At 37.4% G+C, this 13,737-nt stretch overlaps 1 protein-coding gene across 1 annotated transcript in view; it reads left to right on the top strand.

Moving 5' to 3' along the window:
• MAST4 (microtubule associated serine/threonine kinase family member 4) overlaps positions 1-13,737 on the top strand; it is a 148,712-nt gene that overhangs the window by 46,500 nt on the left and 88,475 nt on the right. The window contains 1 exon segment of the mRNA XM_023751286.1: positions 2,568-2,609. Within this exon segment, the coding sequence (XP_023607054.1) occupies positions 2,568-2,609 (42 nt within the window).

Genomic DNA, 13,737 nt, shown 5'->3' with positions numbered 1-13,737 from the left:
CAGGAGGCAGCTGATCGATGTTTCTAATTCTTTTATTCCTTCTCCCTTCCTTTCTGTAAAAAATCAATAAAATATATTTAAAAACAAACAAACAAACAAACAAACAAAAAAGATCCATATGAGGTTAGAGAAGACACTTCCAGCTCTGATTGTTAAAGCATTTGTCAGTAACATTTGCCAGTTATTTAAGGTTTAGTGTAACAGACTACCAGTACCTTAAATGTAGTAAACTGTTAAAATTCTGAAAGCAGTTTGTTTTTAACTTCTTTTAACTTTCTCTTGTATTCATAGATGAAGAATCCTTATTTTTTTTCGCTCTAAATTGCATTTATAGTCATCTGGTTGTAACGATTACAAACCTTTATAGAGAGAAGGCAAACACAGGATGAATATAATATAAAGTTTTTTCATATTTTATATTTCATATTGACCAAGCAAGTATATTCCATTTTCTGGTTTTGTTTAGACATTTCTTTTTGAGATTTTTTAAAATCACATTTTAGAAATGAATACTTTTCTACCCTTTTATGATAGACTTTTAAATAACTGATTAAAACGTTAGATTTTTTGTTTGTGTTTTCTTTGTTATAAATCTAAATTTTTGGTTATTTATTTTGTTGTGGTAGTGTACTAGTCATTCTATATCTCTTAATGAAATTTCAATTTTTTTAAGTTTTCTTTAAGAAATATTTTTTAAATATTAGGTTTACATCAGCATATTTCACTAATATCCCTATTTAAGATATTCATCAGATTACTATTTCTATTTATTTACATTTTAATTTGATTTAAATATATAAACAATAATTGAATATCAAGAGAAAATCTTCATAAATGATGTAGAATAAATACTAATATAAAAAATAATACCAATAGCCATTTTTTTGGATAGCTAATCCTTGTTTCAATTAATTTGCTCAAATCAACAAATAACTTTGCTGAGATTTGCAGGGTATAAATCTGTCTTTTTAAATTTATTTTATTAACACCAGCAAGTTGGTATACTTAAAATATCTGTATTAAAATGAAAGGAGACATTAATTTGAATTAACACTAAGTATAGTATACAGTTTATTTGTAAAACAATCACACTATCTGATTTAATAATTATGAATGTAATAGGTTGAATACAGTTCTTGATAGATGAGTTGGTAATAACACAATCCACCTTCATAATTAAGTATCAAGGGTCTATTCTTATTCAACAGCTTCTTTAAGGCTGAGTAAACATGATCTTAATTATACTCACAGATTATGTTACAGGATGTTGATTGCTCCAGTAAGGAAAATAAAATGATGCAGCCTCACCTTAAGAAATTATAAATATGGGCATGTTAACAAATGATGATAAGCAGCAAACATCTAAGAGAGAGGGTTGGTTTGCAAGCCAATATTGCTGAAAGAAATTGTACTTGGTTTAGAAATGTATTATTTGCATATTTAGAAATGTTCCTTTCAAACATCTTCTACAAACTCTCAAATATATCTAATTTAGAAGTCAGGTGAAAATTCCTGTTTCAAGAACCTGCTCTAACAGGTATATTCTTAATTAAAAAGACATTACAGTAAACCTTTAATGAAGGCAGCCCACAGGTAAGAGAAGGAACCAGAGTGCTCTGAAACTTATTATAGGTGAATTCATTTATTATCTTTCTAACGTCGGTACTGATAGTAAAGAATGAAGTGCCAACCTGTAGCAAAGGAAAGCAAATGGAAATAACACCCACTTCACCATCAACCAGCTTTGCATGTGTGGTATTCTTTGAGGCTTGTGAAAGTTACATTGGAATAAGATTGGCTATTTTATAATTTTCTACTAGCAGAAACAGGAAAAGATAGTTGCCCTATGTCCATATGTAGCAACTTATTTCCATTCATGGAGTAGCAGGATAAAAACGGTAGGGAGTGTGCCTGTGAAAATAGGCCTTCACTGTTATTTTCATGCAAACAGGAATCTGTTTTTATAATTCCAAAATATGTACCTTACTTAGGAATTTGAATGCTGTATACAAGATGAAAAATGAATGAGTAGTGAAATACATTTATCTTAGGCATCGGCTGTTGTATTGACAAAAGGCACAAATGTGAAATTTGTCTAAATAATTAGATTTTTAATTAGTGCATCATTGTAAGATTAATGTCATTGCGCTTCATTGCATGTAATTTTGTATTAGAAATTTCATGTCAACAAAGATGCTACCTGCGGTTTGCTGATTTGAAGCCCTAATTTATCACTTGCATGTGTGGCATGTCACATATTTGCAGTCAAGACCTGAAAGAAGGCTTTTGATTATAGCTTCACTGGTGGTGAGGAATATTGATGATGTGATACTACATGAATACTTTATATTTTCTAATATTCAGGAGGCAGCCACCCCTCAAATATTAGTGAGTGCATATCGACTTGCAAAAATGTTGTTAATAGTATGAGCTGATAGGTAGTTTAACCTCTAGTCTGTGCCTGTATTGAATATGCCTGAATTATTATTATTACTATTACTATTATTATTATTAATCTAATGCTATATTATCTTTTTAAAACTTCGTTTTTCCTTTCCTTTTGACAGTTGCCGAACAAGCAACCGAAAAAGCTTAATAGGCAATGGGCAGTCTCGGCTCATGCAGGTAATTAGTTCTCTTTCCTCGAGTTTTGTTTTACTTCTTTTTGATAGTTGTTTTGTGTGTGGGTTGTTGATAGTTGTTTTGTGTGTGGGTTGTGTGTGTTTGTGTGTGTGTGTGTGTGTGTGTTTCAAAATAATCTGGGCATTTTGAAACTCAGGTGTGTCTTCATGTTTTTTAGCCTGGTTTTCCTGGTGGTTTCTTACTAAGTTGTTCTTTCTGATGTTAGCCCAAACCTTTTTCTCTTTCACAGTGTTTGGACTCTAAAATTGAGAATTTCTTTTTATGTGGGGTCCTTTTTCAATTATTTATTTCTCAGTTTCCCAGTGTGTGGATGATGCAAGACATGTTTGCACATTAGGATTATCTTTGAGAAGCGCAGACATGTTAGTTCACATGAAGAGGATTTGTGTTAAGAACTTTAGGGGAAGAAAAAATATCTTTTATCTATCCTTCCAAGTTCTCCACTGGGAGCCCTGTAACCAGAAACAGACTGACAACAGGAAAGCATACCAACTTACGTAATGTAAGCTTTATGTAACACGGGAGCCTTCACAAGGAAGTGAAGACCCAAAGAAACAGTTAAACTGAGTGTTTTTATGCTAGGTTTAATGAAGAGTGGAAAGTTGTACAAAAACGTGATAGGGCAGAGGTGATGGCTAATTGTGATAAACTGAAATTAGCAAGGCCGATTCTTCACATTCCTCTATGTCCCTTATCTTTAGAGATGATAAGGTTTCTTTACTCCAGGCACAGGACAGTACCTTCCACAGGAGGGTTTTATGACTTGCTTTAGGGCAGGTCTTCTTACACACACCCTTCCTCACATTCCTTCAGCTTGAAATAGTCAATATGCCAAGATGACGTATTTTGGGGTTACATGTCCTATAGTCTGTCAGAACTAGCCAGCATTTTTTTCCTGCTAAAGTTGAACTAAGATACACACACACACACACACACACACACACACACATGTATACATACATACATACACACACATATGTGCTATTACAAACAATGCTGCTACAAGCAGTCTAGAACATGCCTCCTCTTGTATGTGTGCATTGTGTTCTCTAAAGTTATACCTGTTGACGGCATATATAATTATTTCTTTCATCCAGAACCATTGTAGATTCAAGAGATGAGGCCCTTGGGCTCAGGTACTAATTATAAGGAAGATAGAGCCATATTACAAAAACTTCAATGAAAACTGCTGTATGTTTAAAGTTCTATCCAAGATGGTGCAAAGAAGAGAAGGGTTAATTCCAATCAGGAAAGTCCGGGAGAGTTTGAAGGAACTACTTGCTTAAGATGTTGAAAGATGAATAAGACTTTGACAGGTAGAAACGGGAATTCCCAGTGTGTGGCTAGAGCTGGGGAGGTGTATGCTTGATTGTAACAGAGAAACGAAAGGCAGAGAGGAGAAGGAATTTTGACCTTGAATGCCTTTCAAGGATTTTGAGGAAGATCCGTGTTTTAGGAAGATGTCTTCAGGACTGTGAAGAATGCTGGGTTGACAGTATGAGCACTTCCTCTATTATACTATTGTGAAAACTCTGACTTCACACTGAGGGGCTTTCAGATGATGATTTCACATTTGAAAGCAGGGCTGTGACTCTTCCTCAGAAGTCCTTTTGCTTGAGCTGGCGGCACTCAACCTGAGAGTGGGCGTTATCCATGACATATTTGGGGAGAAGGGAGAGACAGAGGTAGCTGCCTCTGTGGAGTAACATTTTGTTTTATTCATAGTAATAAATAAAAGATGGCAAAGTAGAAAAGGTAAAATTGTGATACTGTAGCAAGACCGCTAAAGTTCAGAAATGCCACTCGCGGGTAAAACTAGAGAGAATCGTAGGAAAACATGCTCTAGGCTGCTCATAGCAGTGTTCTATGTAAGAGCTGAACATTTGAAGCAACCTAAACATTTATCAGTTGGAAAATGGAGAAATGAATTGTGGCGTAGTCAACCACAGAACACTGTGCACATAGCTGAAAATGAACTAGCCCTGCCCATATCCACATGGGTGAAACTCGAAGGTAGTACTGGGCAACAAAGCAAGGTACAAAAAGATATTATTTAAACCATTCCTATAAGGCTAACATGATACTACAAAGAATATTGTGTTTAGGGATACACACATACACATAAATATGTATGTTTATGTGCATATATGTTTATAGTAAGAGTATAAAGGAAAACAGTAATTTTAAAGGCCAATTTCATGAGAGCTGTGAGGGGGATATAATCGGGGAGAATGATAGCAGTTGGTAATATTGTATTTCCAGAGCTGTGTGATGAATACGCAGCTATAATGTTACCATTTATACTTTGGAGACTTATGTTACATCATTGTTATAAAATCAAAAGCTGACAGAGGGGCAAGCGAGGCCACATACCTTAGTGGAGGCTGAAATTCTTTTTTTCATCTTTATATTCCTCCTCCATCACAGGGCCTGATGGTATATACTAGGTGCTGAGTAAATGATGAAGTCTATTTGTTACATATAATTCGATAGTGATTAAAATAAATTAACCTTACTCCTCTTTATAGTGTTCTGCAGTAATTGTGCCACACTTTATGTGCCTTTTGATTACTCTTTATTACTGTGATTGTCTTCAGTTCTCATATTGAGATTAGAGAAAATGTGGTTAAGACTTTAATGATCCTCTTAATTCTTTTCTCTATGTAGACTTGGGTTGAATTCCTTCCCCTTCAAACATCATTTTAGGATTTAATCAGAGGAGTGGGCAGAGAGGAGCCTTTCTTTCAGGTTCTGAGAGTACTTGTCCTTGTGTTACGGAGCCCACAGGGTGTTATTCACCCAGAAGCTGTAGAAGTCGGTCAGACTTTTTGTGAGAAATGGCATTCATCACAGTCTGGTAGATTCCTATTTCTGTATAAAAAGAAGAACATGTAACTTAAGGAAGGGACCATTCTCATGCCTTGATATGTGAAATGCCTCCCCACTCACCACGCCTCTTAGCTCTGACTGCCCATTGCTACCTTCTCTGTCGTGTATGTGATACACAGAATGCCAGGTGAGGGTTCCTAGAAGTCTCCAGGAAAACAAGAGGAAGGACAACTGCCTTCTCTCGATGCTTATGCACCCAAAATATAGAGTTATGCTTTCTATTTTTCTTAGTTAGAGATAATATGTCAGGCCACTCATCGCTGACACATGACTTTACGCCCATCACGTGACTCAGTGGAGATGAGAACTTTATTTGTGGCCTGAGGAAAAGGAATACTGGCACAGTGTTCTGCAGCTTATCTCCACACACAAAGCAGTGCTTGTTGAAAGCCAGGGATTCCTCAAAGAACGGTGAACAGGATAGTCCCATTTTAGTAAAAAAGGGAAGGTTGAATATCCTAGGCTCCTATTTCCAGGAAGATTCTAAGCATGAAATTTAATCCAGAAGCCCCAAAGAAAAGACTGGTGTGCCTCTCCTACAATGAAAATTTCTGCGTAATAAACAAAATCAAAAGAAAAATTGTGAAAATGTCTCATGCTTATAACTGACCAACATCGGATTGCCTTAATATAGAAAGAGCTTGTGTAAATTAATGTGAAAATTGATGAGTGCACCTGTTCACCGTTCTTTGAGGAATCCCTGGCTTTCAAGAGAAAAAATGGGCAAAAGATGTAAATGGCATGTCACAGAAAAAAAATTGAACAACAAAAACGTGTGAAATGTTGACTCATCGTAATCCCGAGAGAAATGTGAACCAGGATAATGAGATACTATGGTTCATCTAGCATATTGTCAAAAAAGGTTAAAAATTGGTAGAATCCAACAAGAGCAAAGTTGTGGTTAAGCAGTTCCTCTCATATACTATCGTATTCATCATTGAGGTACTCCTGTGGAGGGATTTTGCAGACGTAATTAAAGTCCCAAGTCAGATAATCTTTTATACAGAGATTATTTGAGTGGGCCTGACCCAACCGTATGAGCCCTTTAAAAGAAAGCATTTTCTCTGGTTAGGGCAGAGCAGTTAGAGATAGATGTGAGCCTGAGGTTGATTGGATGTGGCAATTGTGGACTTGGAGTTAGGAGAGGGCAGAGTCCAGAAGCGGAAAGCAGCCTTAGGCTGACAGCCAGGATGAAATGGAGACCTCAGTCCTGTCACCTCAGTGATCTGACTCTCCACAACCTGTATGACCTGGGAAGTGGATTCTTTCCCAGCCTCCAGAGAAGAGCCCTGCCCTGCTGACACTGTGATTTTGGCCACATGATACCCTGAGAAGGAAAACTGGGTGAGGGTTCCTAGGGAACTGGGAGCTGGTGGTTTTCTACCTTTCTTTGATTTTGGCTTTATGATCCATTGAGAGCCCCCTGAGCTCAAACAAGTAAAGCCTACCTAAGATTAATAAATAGATTATCATTTTTTAAGCCATTAAATGTTTGGTAATTTATTACATAGCAATAGAAAACTAATATAGGTATTATTTTGTTTGTTTATTGGTTTTATTTTTAGAGTCCTATTTTATTGTAAAGTCACTATATGCTAATTTCGTTACCTTCCTGTTCCCCAAAGTTAAGCATTTCTAAGTTGCTCCTTTCTCCTTGCAAAAATTCTTGTGAATATGTGTAAATGTATTTTCTTGAATAACCAAGGTACAGGGATCTTCAGGAGACCATTTTAAAAGTCTGCCGACCACAATATTACTTCCATATTGTATTGGATTCTAATGGTAAAAGTATGAGCTCTAAAAGTGATTATGCTTATAGAGGGTGATCCACAGGCTAGCTGTAGATAAATGACTGAGACCTACTGATGCTAGGCTTTTAAAGTCCTAAGAGCAAATATTGGCCAAAATACCTAACCTTTTGTGTCTTCAAAAATTGTTTTACTGTGAATTCGCAGGTGATTACGTAGATTCATTTGTAAGAGGATTTTTGGAAGAAAAGATGGAAAGAAGTATCAATTTCCTATTGGACACCTCTGGAAATTACTCAAGACAGGAAATACCTTTAAAAAGTTCACATAACCTAGTAGGTTAGTATCTAGTATATATATATCATTAGTCATCACTGTACTTGCTGCTTCTCTGTTCACCAAGCCCCTCTTTGAAGATGTAACTGACCTAAAATTGACATTCCTACCAATAGTGCAGCACAAGGGTTCCCTTTTCTCTAATCCTTACCAGTGCTTATTATTTCTTGTGTCCTTGATAATAGCCATTGTAACAGGTGTGAGGTAAATTCTTTAAAAAAAAATATTTTATTGATTTTAGAGAGGAAGGGAGAGGGAGAGAGAGATAGAAACATCAATGATGAGAGAGAATCATTGATTGGCTGCTTCCTACATGCCTGCGACTAGGGATCGAGCCTGTACCCCGGGCACGTGCTCTTGGCCAGAATCGAACCTGGGACCATTCAGTCCGCAGGCTGACGCTCTATCCATTGAGCCAAACCAGCTAGGGCTGAGGTAAATTCTTAGTATGTTTAATGTGCTTGTTTATTAATCTTTTGTAATGTCACTAATATCCTTTTGTAATACGCTGTTTGACTTTTTAAAAATAAGTTAATTTTTAAATTATTTTTATTTTTCAATTACAGTTGACATACACTATTTTATTAGTTTCAGGTGTACACCCCAGTGGTTAGACGTTGCATAACTTACTAAGTGATCATCCCAATAAATGTCCTATAAATCTGACATCACACATAGTTACTAGACTATTATTGGCTCTATTCCCTATACTGTACTTTACATACCCATGACTGTTCTGTAACTACCAGTTTGTACTTCTTAATCCCTTCACCTTTTCACCCAACCCCCAAACCCCCTCCCATCTGACAAAATGTTCTTTCCATCTGAGTCTGTTTCTGCTCTGCTTATTTGCTTGTTTTATTTTTTAGATTCAATCGTTGATATTTATGTATTTATTGCCATTTTGTTGTTCAAATTTTTTTATCTTTTTTTATTCTTCTTAAAGAAAAGCCTCTAACTTTTCATTTAATACTGGTTTGGTGGTGATGAACTCCTTTAGCTTTTTCTTGTTATTTTACTTTTTGATTAATGTAATATTTTTCTTTCATTCTTTTTGTGGCACAGTTTGTCAGTATTTTTCTTTCTGATTTCTTCCGTTTTGGTTGTCATTGTGTCTATTGTAGAGTTTCATTTTATGGACGAGGCTGGGCTTGCTCTGAGCATCACCTGCGCTGACCTCGCTGCTTCCCTGCCCTCTTTGCTTGACAAGTTTGGTATCAGTGAAGCATTTCCTTACTCATACTCCTTAGTATGTCATATGGGGTGGTGTTTTTTTCCAAGCAGTGACCAAGGTTTTCACTACAAGATTTTTCCTGAATCTTGCCTTCAAAGGTGAGACAATAGCAATCAAAAAAAGGCATCAAAACAGTTTCTCTCTACGCCCTAGACAACTAGGGGAGGTTATGCACTTACACATTTCTGCTCAGATGTTTGCAGTACCATTAGGTTCACATGCCACACTCAGAGGGCAAGCTGTTACTCATGAATTTTAGTTTGCTGGTAGGAACAGCTTGGTCAATAGAGATGAATGATCTTCAGGTATCAGTGGAAGATTTCTCCTTGGCTAAGGTGAAACTGGGGAACAGAGCCTTGAATGTAATAGTGCCTTTGTTTTACCTATTTTGTGACTTTCATTCAAAAGCTATTAGCAGGTTTTTCATGCTTGAAATATTATTTGCCAAACTGTTTAAATCTGCTTTGGAGATCTTTAACAAAAGTGTTCATTCAGCAAGGCAGTCACTCCTTTGGCCAAGTAGACATGATGGTCCAAGACAAATGTATTCCTAGCTTCTTTCTATTTGGGTAATAGAACAAGGCTAATTGTGTGCCCATGGAGTCATGGCAAATTGATTGTTAGCTGTAGTAGAAATTAAGTGTCCTGATGCCCCTTACAACCACTCTTTCTTTTTCTACTCAAGAAAAAAGACATGGTCACTCATTGGCATTTTTTTTTCTAATTATAAGCAGATCACAACAAAATGAACTTAACCGTATAAAACTTGTGTTCAGTTCAGAGCACCTTGAAGTATTATTCCTCAGAGGTTTCATTTCATGTAGGTTACAATCAGCAAATCATTTAGTCAGCCCTGGGTGGGACATCACCCGGGACTCATCTGGTTTTATTAAAACCTTCAGAAGGACCAAGACCCAGAGTTTCTTAATCTAGTGCGTGTGCCCAAGTTTTATAATTTTACAATGCAGCTGTTCTGTGATTTCAGTTATTTCATAAATCAGTTTCTCTGAATTATGGAGAATGCCATCTTTCTTATTCCATGCTGCACACACAGTTTTATATTGTAATCCTTAGCCTTTGTGTAACTGCCAATTGTTGGCCTGAGCAATGACACATCTTGCCCTTCCTGCTTAAGAAAAAGGATGATAAAATCAGATGGACTGACGTCAGCGTGTTTTCCTCGTTGGGGTATTGCTTTGTGTGGAATCAGTAATGACGGGTATATACCAGAATCATGAATATGTGTTAACTTTTTCATGAAGATCCCTCTGCCCTGTGACTTCTGTTTATCATTTTGGTCCTTTGAGAAGACTGCAATGTTTATGTGTAATTTATTCCTAATAATAATTTAATGACTGACATCTTTCATATTCCCCTGCTCTCTAAATGTAGAATTTAACCTGAATGGCCTCTGAGTTAGCTTTTTAGCTTCTCCATTATAAACTGAAGCTTTTGGAAGCTGATGTCTAAATTTAATTTTAAAGCTCCTCTGTGTTAACAAAAGTGGTATTAGTTTGCGGGGTTTTGTTTTGTTTTAGTACATGGGTTTTTCATCCATAAGGAAAGACTCTTTATTCTTTTTTTAAATCAAAATGTTGCAGTTTTTTGTGTTTATGCATCAGCTATGGATTTGCTTTGATTTGGTTTGATTGCTAAAGTAATAGATATATCTTAATTGCGTGTTTTCCAGTATTTAGTGATACATTGGATGTGGGGTGAGGGAGAGGTCATCAAAGGTGGCTTCCAGCCGTCTTGCTGCGAATATGGATGGATGGCAGGGGCATTTCCCAGGGCAGAGGAAAGGAGAACAGATAGGAGCTGAATGCTTAAGAGTTCATGTTGCTGCATAATGGATTGAAGATACCAGTGAGCTACCTAAGTGACAAACAGTGTTGTTCTATGGGTGTGGAACTGAAGGGGTTGAATCTGTGCTGGTGATACCAGTTTGTTCATAGACAGTGTTTACAACCCTGGGAAGGGAAGAAATCATTGAGAGAAAAAGTTTTGGAGTGAGAAGACAGAACCTGGGGTTGAGTCTACAGTGCAAACACTTAGAGGTTCTGGAAGGACAAGTATCCAGCAAGAAACTGTGAAGAAACAATGTGAGAGGTGGGAGGGCAAGAGGAGAATGTAGTGTCTCAGAATCCAAGGGAAGACAGGGCTCCAGGAAGAGCCAGTGGTTATCAAGTTGATAGAGTATGATTTATATTTCATTATTTTTAAAAGATATAAATGACATGTATTATGTCTTCTAAATCCCTGAAAGTTTATATTATTAACATTGCCCACCTCCCCCAAAAAAACTTCCTTTCTTATCTACTATTTGAAAAATGGGAGATTCCTTTATGTTGAGGGTTGCTTTTATTATAAGATCTATGATAAATGATCACCTGGAAAATAGAAAGTGCATTTGAAATCCTTGCTAAATCGATTCTCTCCTCACCCTCGAGGTTTCAGAGCCTATTGCTCTGAGACTGGACAGCGTTGGGGACCATCACGTGACTGGTTTTTCTGGTACTGTGGTGCTTCTGCCACCCTCTTGACCAGCGTAGCCCGGGTTAGCTCTGAACTTGAGTTAGTAACCCTCAGCTGTATGTAAACACAGACTACCTGAAGCCCAGTCGCTGGCACGAGTATGGATTTGGGTCCCAGAACAATGAACTGTTCCACAGAGCTAAAGAACTTGGGGTGGGGGTTCCATTCGCATGGGGATCAGCCCTCTGTCTTCATTAAGCGCCCAGTGCCCCTGATAGAAGGTTAAGCATAAGCAAAGTGGCCTTTACCTATTGGGCAACCTGCCAGAGAGGGTTAGCAATCTACATTTCCAATTTAACTGCATATGCTAAAGAGCATTTTCTTAAATATCACGTATAGCAATGCCATCCCTATCTTCGAACTTACTCTGCATCATTATAGTATCGGCTTAATGATGCTTTACTGCAAATTCGTGTATTTACTGCGGCAATATGTGAGTGCTTCTTTACAAAAGCCATGCAAATTGCAGGCTTGTCAAGTTCTAAGCTGTTATGTTAGGAGTACCAGTGGGTGAATCACAGAGCTTGACCTGAGATGCTGGGCGTGTGTGCACTGTGGTAACCCTCACCAGTTCAGAGGGCTCAGCACCAGGGAAGAGCTGCCATACACACCTCTGCTTTGGAGTTGCGAGCCCAGTTGGTTTCCTTGGACTAGGGAAGGAGAGGTGGAGAAAATGTAGAAGAGTGTACGTACAAGAAAAGTCATAGAGTTTAGGAAGAAAAGATGAGATTTGCTCTAAAAACATCTGAATTATTTTAGGTTTCTAAAAATTGTATTTTAAACCCCTTTTTCTGTTTATAAAAGCTGTGCATATTTATTGTAGGTAATTTGGAAAATGAAAGAAAATAGAAAAATCATCTATATTTCTTTCCATCAGAGCTAACTACTTAACATTTGGACTTTTTGTCTAAATGTGTATTTTTTATATATTGACATTTTTATAGTATCTATTACATTTGTGTATACTACATAAATTTGTGCATGTAAGCATAAATTAATATGTAAACATACATCTGTGTATATATGTGTAAGTATGGGATCATAGATATAGTTTTCTTTAGATCATTTTCTTTCTATATTATTTTGAGATTTTTACATATCATTAAATGTCTTTTCCCCCACAATGCTTGGTTTTAATGAGTACAAGATATTACAGCTCATGAATGTGTGATAGTTACCTTCCCCTAATGAATATTTTGGCTGCTTCCAGTTTTTTATTCTTATAAGTAATGTTGTAGTGAATAGTATTATACAAAATTCTTTGTGACCAGCACTGATTAGTTTCTGAGTTTAATCTGGGAAGTTATTCTTTAAAGGGCTGGCCTTCTATTGTCTTGTATTTGTATTGTTGGCCGTCCATTGTTGTCTGACTTCCATTTTTGCGGCCCTAAAAGTCAGAGATTGGGTCCACAGGAAATGCTCCTTAATGCTTGCTGCAAATGACATTTAATAAGCATCAAGAATGTGTTGTGAAGGCACCAAAATAACTTGATGTGTATCTCAGTGCATCTCAAGTGTGTTCTCTTCAGGTGAAACAATAGTTAGTCCCATTAAACTTCCAGGAACTCTGTGCCCAGTGACATGGTGGCCTGGTGAGTCGGTGAGGTAGGTGAGGAAGGGACTATTAGGGGAAGCTGGAGAGCTGCTCACTTCACACTGGGTGCCTGCTTTCCCAGGCATGGAGCGCTAGACCCTCATGTAGAAAGCTCCAGCTACTGTGTAACTCCAGCATCCTGTCACCAAGCCCTGTTAATTCTGAGATCTCTCACAGCTGGTCGAGTACTAAATGGTGTATGTAATAAACACTGGGCCTCAGGGTCAGGGTCAGGGTCAGGGTCAGGGTCAGGGTCTGGGTTTTGCTCACCTCTGCCAGGTATCAGCGGTGCTCCTTTGAGCAGATCATTTCCTAGGTCTCAACCTCCTTTTCTCTAAAATGGAAATAGTAGAACTGGCCCTTGCAGTCTCAAATGAAGGATTACATGTGACAATATTTGCAACATTATAAAGTGCCAAGCGGTGTGAGGTTTCAAGAAATGACTAAAGTATAAAGTATTATTATAACCAATCTGAATTCATGATGTGGTTCAAATGATAGGACACCATAGTGTGTAAATTCAAAGCAAATTCAAACATGGGCTTGTTAGAGTCTCCAGGTGGATTGGACAATGGGATGTGGCATCCTGGTGACCATCTGCTGGGACACACTTGGGGGAGCCTGTGGTATTTCATTTTGGCACACCGGCCCTGATCACCGGCCTAGGGACCCTACCCGTGCACGAATTTCTAGTGAAATTATAAAGAGCTCTTTTAAATGGATGTAAGAAAAAATTCTAATGCCTCATTGAATAAACA

Source organism: Myotis lucifugus, unplaced genomic scaffold (assembly GCF_000147115.1).
Source record: "Myotis lucifugus unplaced genomic scaffold, Myoluc2.0 scaffold_0, whole genome shotgun sequence".
NCBI classification, from domain to species: domain Eukaryota; kingdom Metazoa; phylum Chordata; class Mammalia; order Chiroptera; family Vespertilionidae; genus Myotis; species Myotis lucifugus.
Note: the sequence above shows the minus strand (reverse complement) of the source record. Positions and strands in the feature narration are given on the sequence as shown.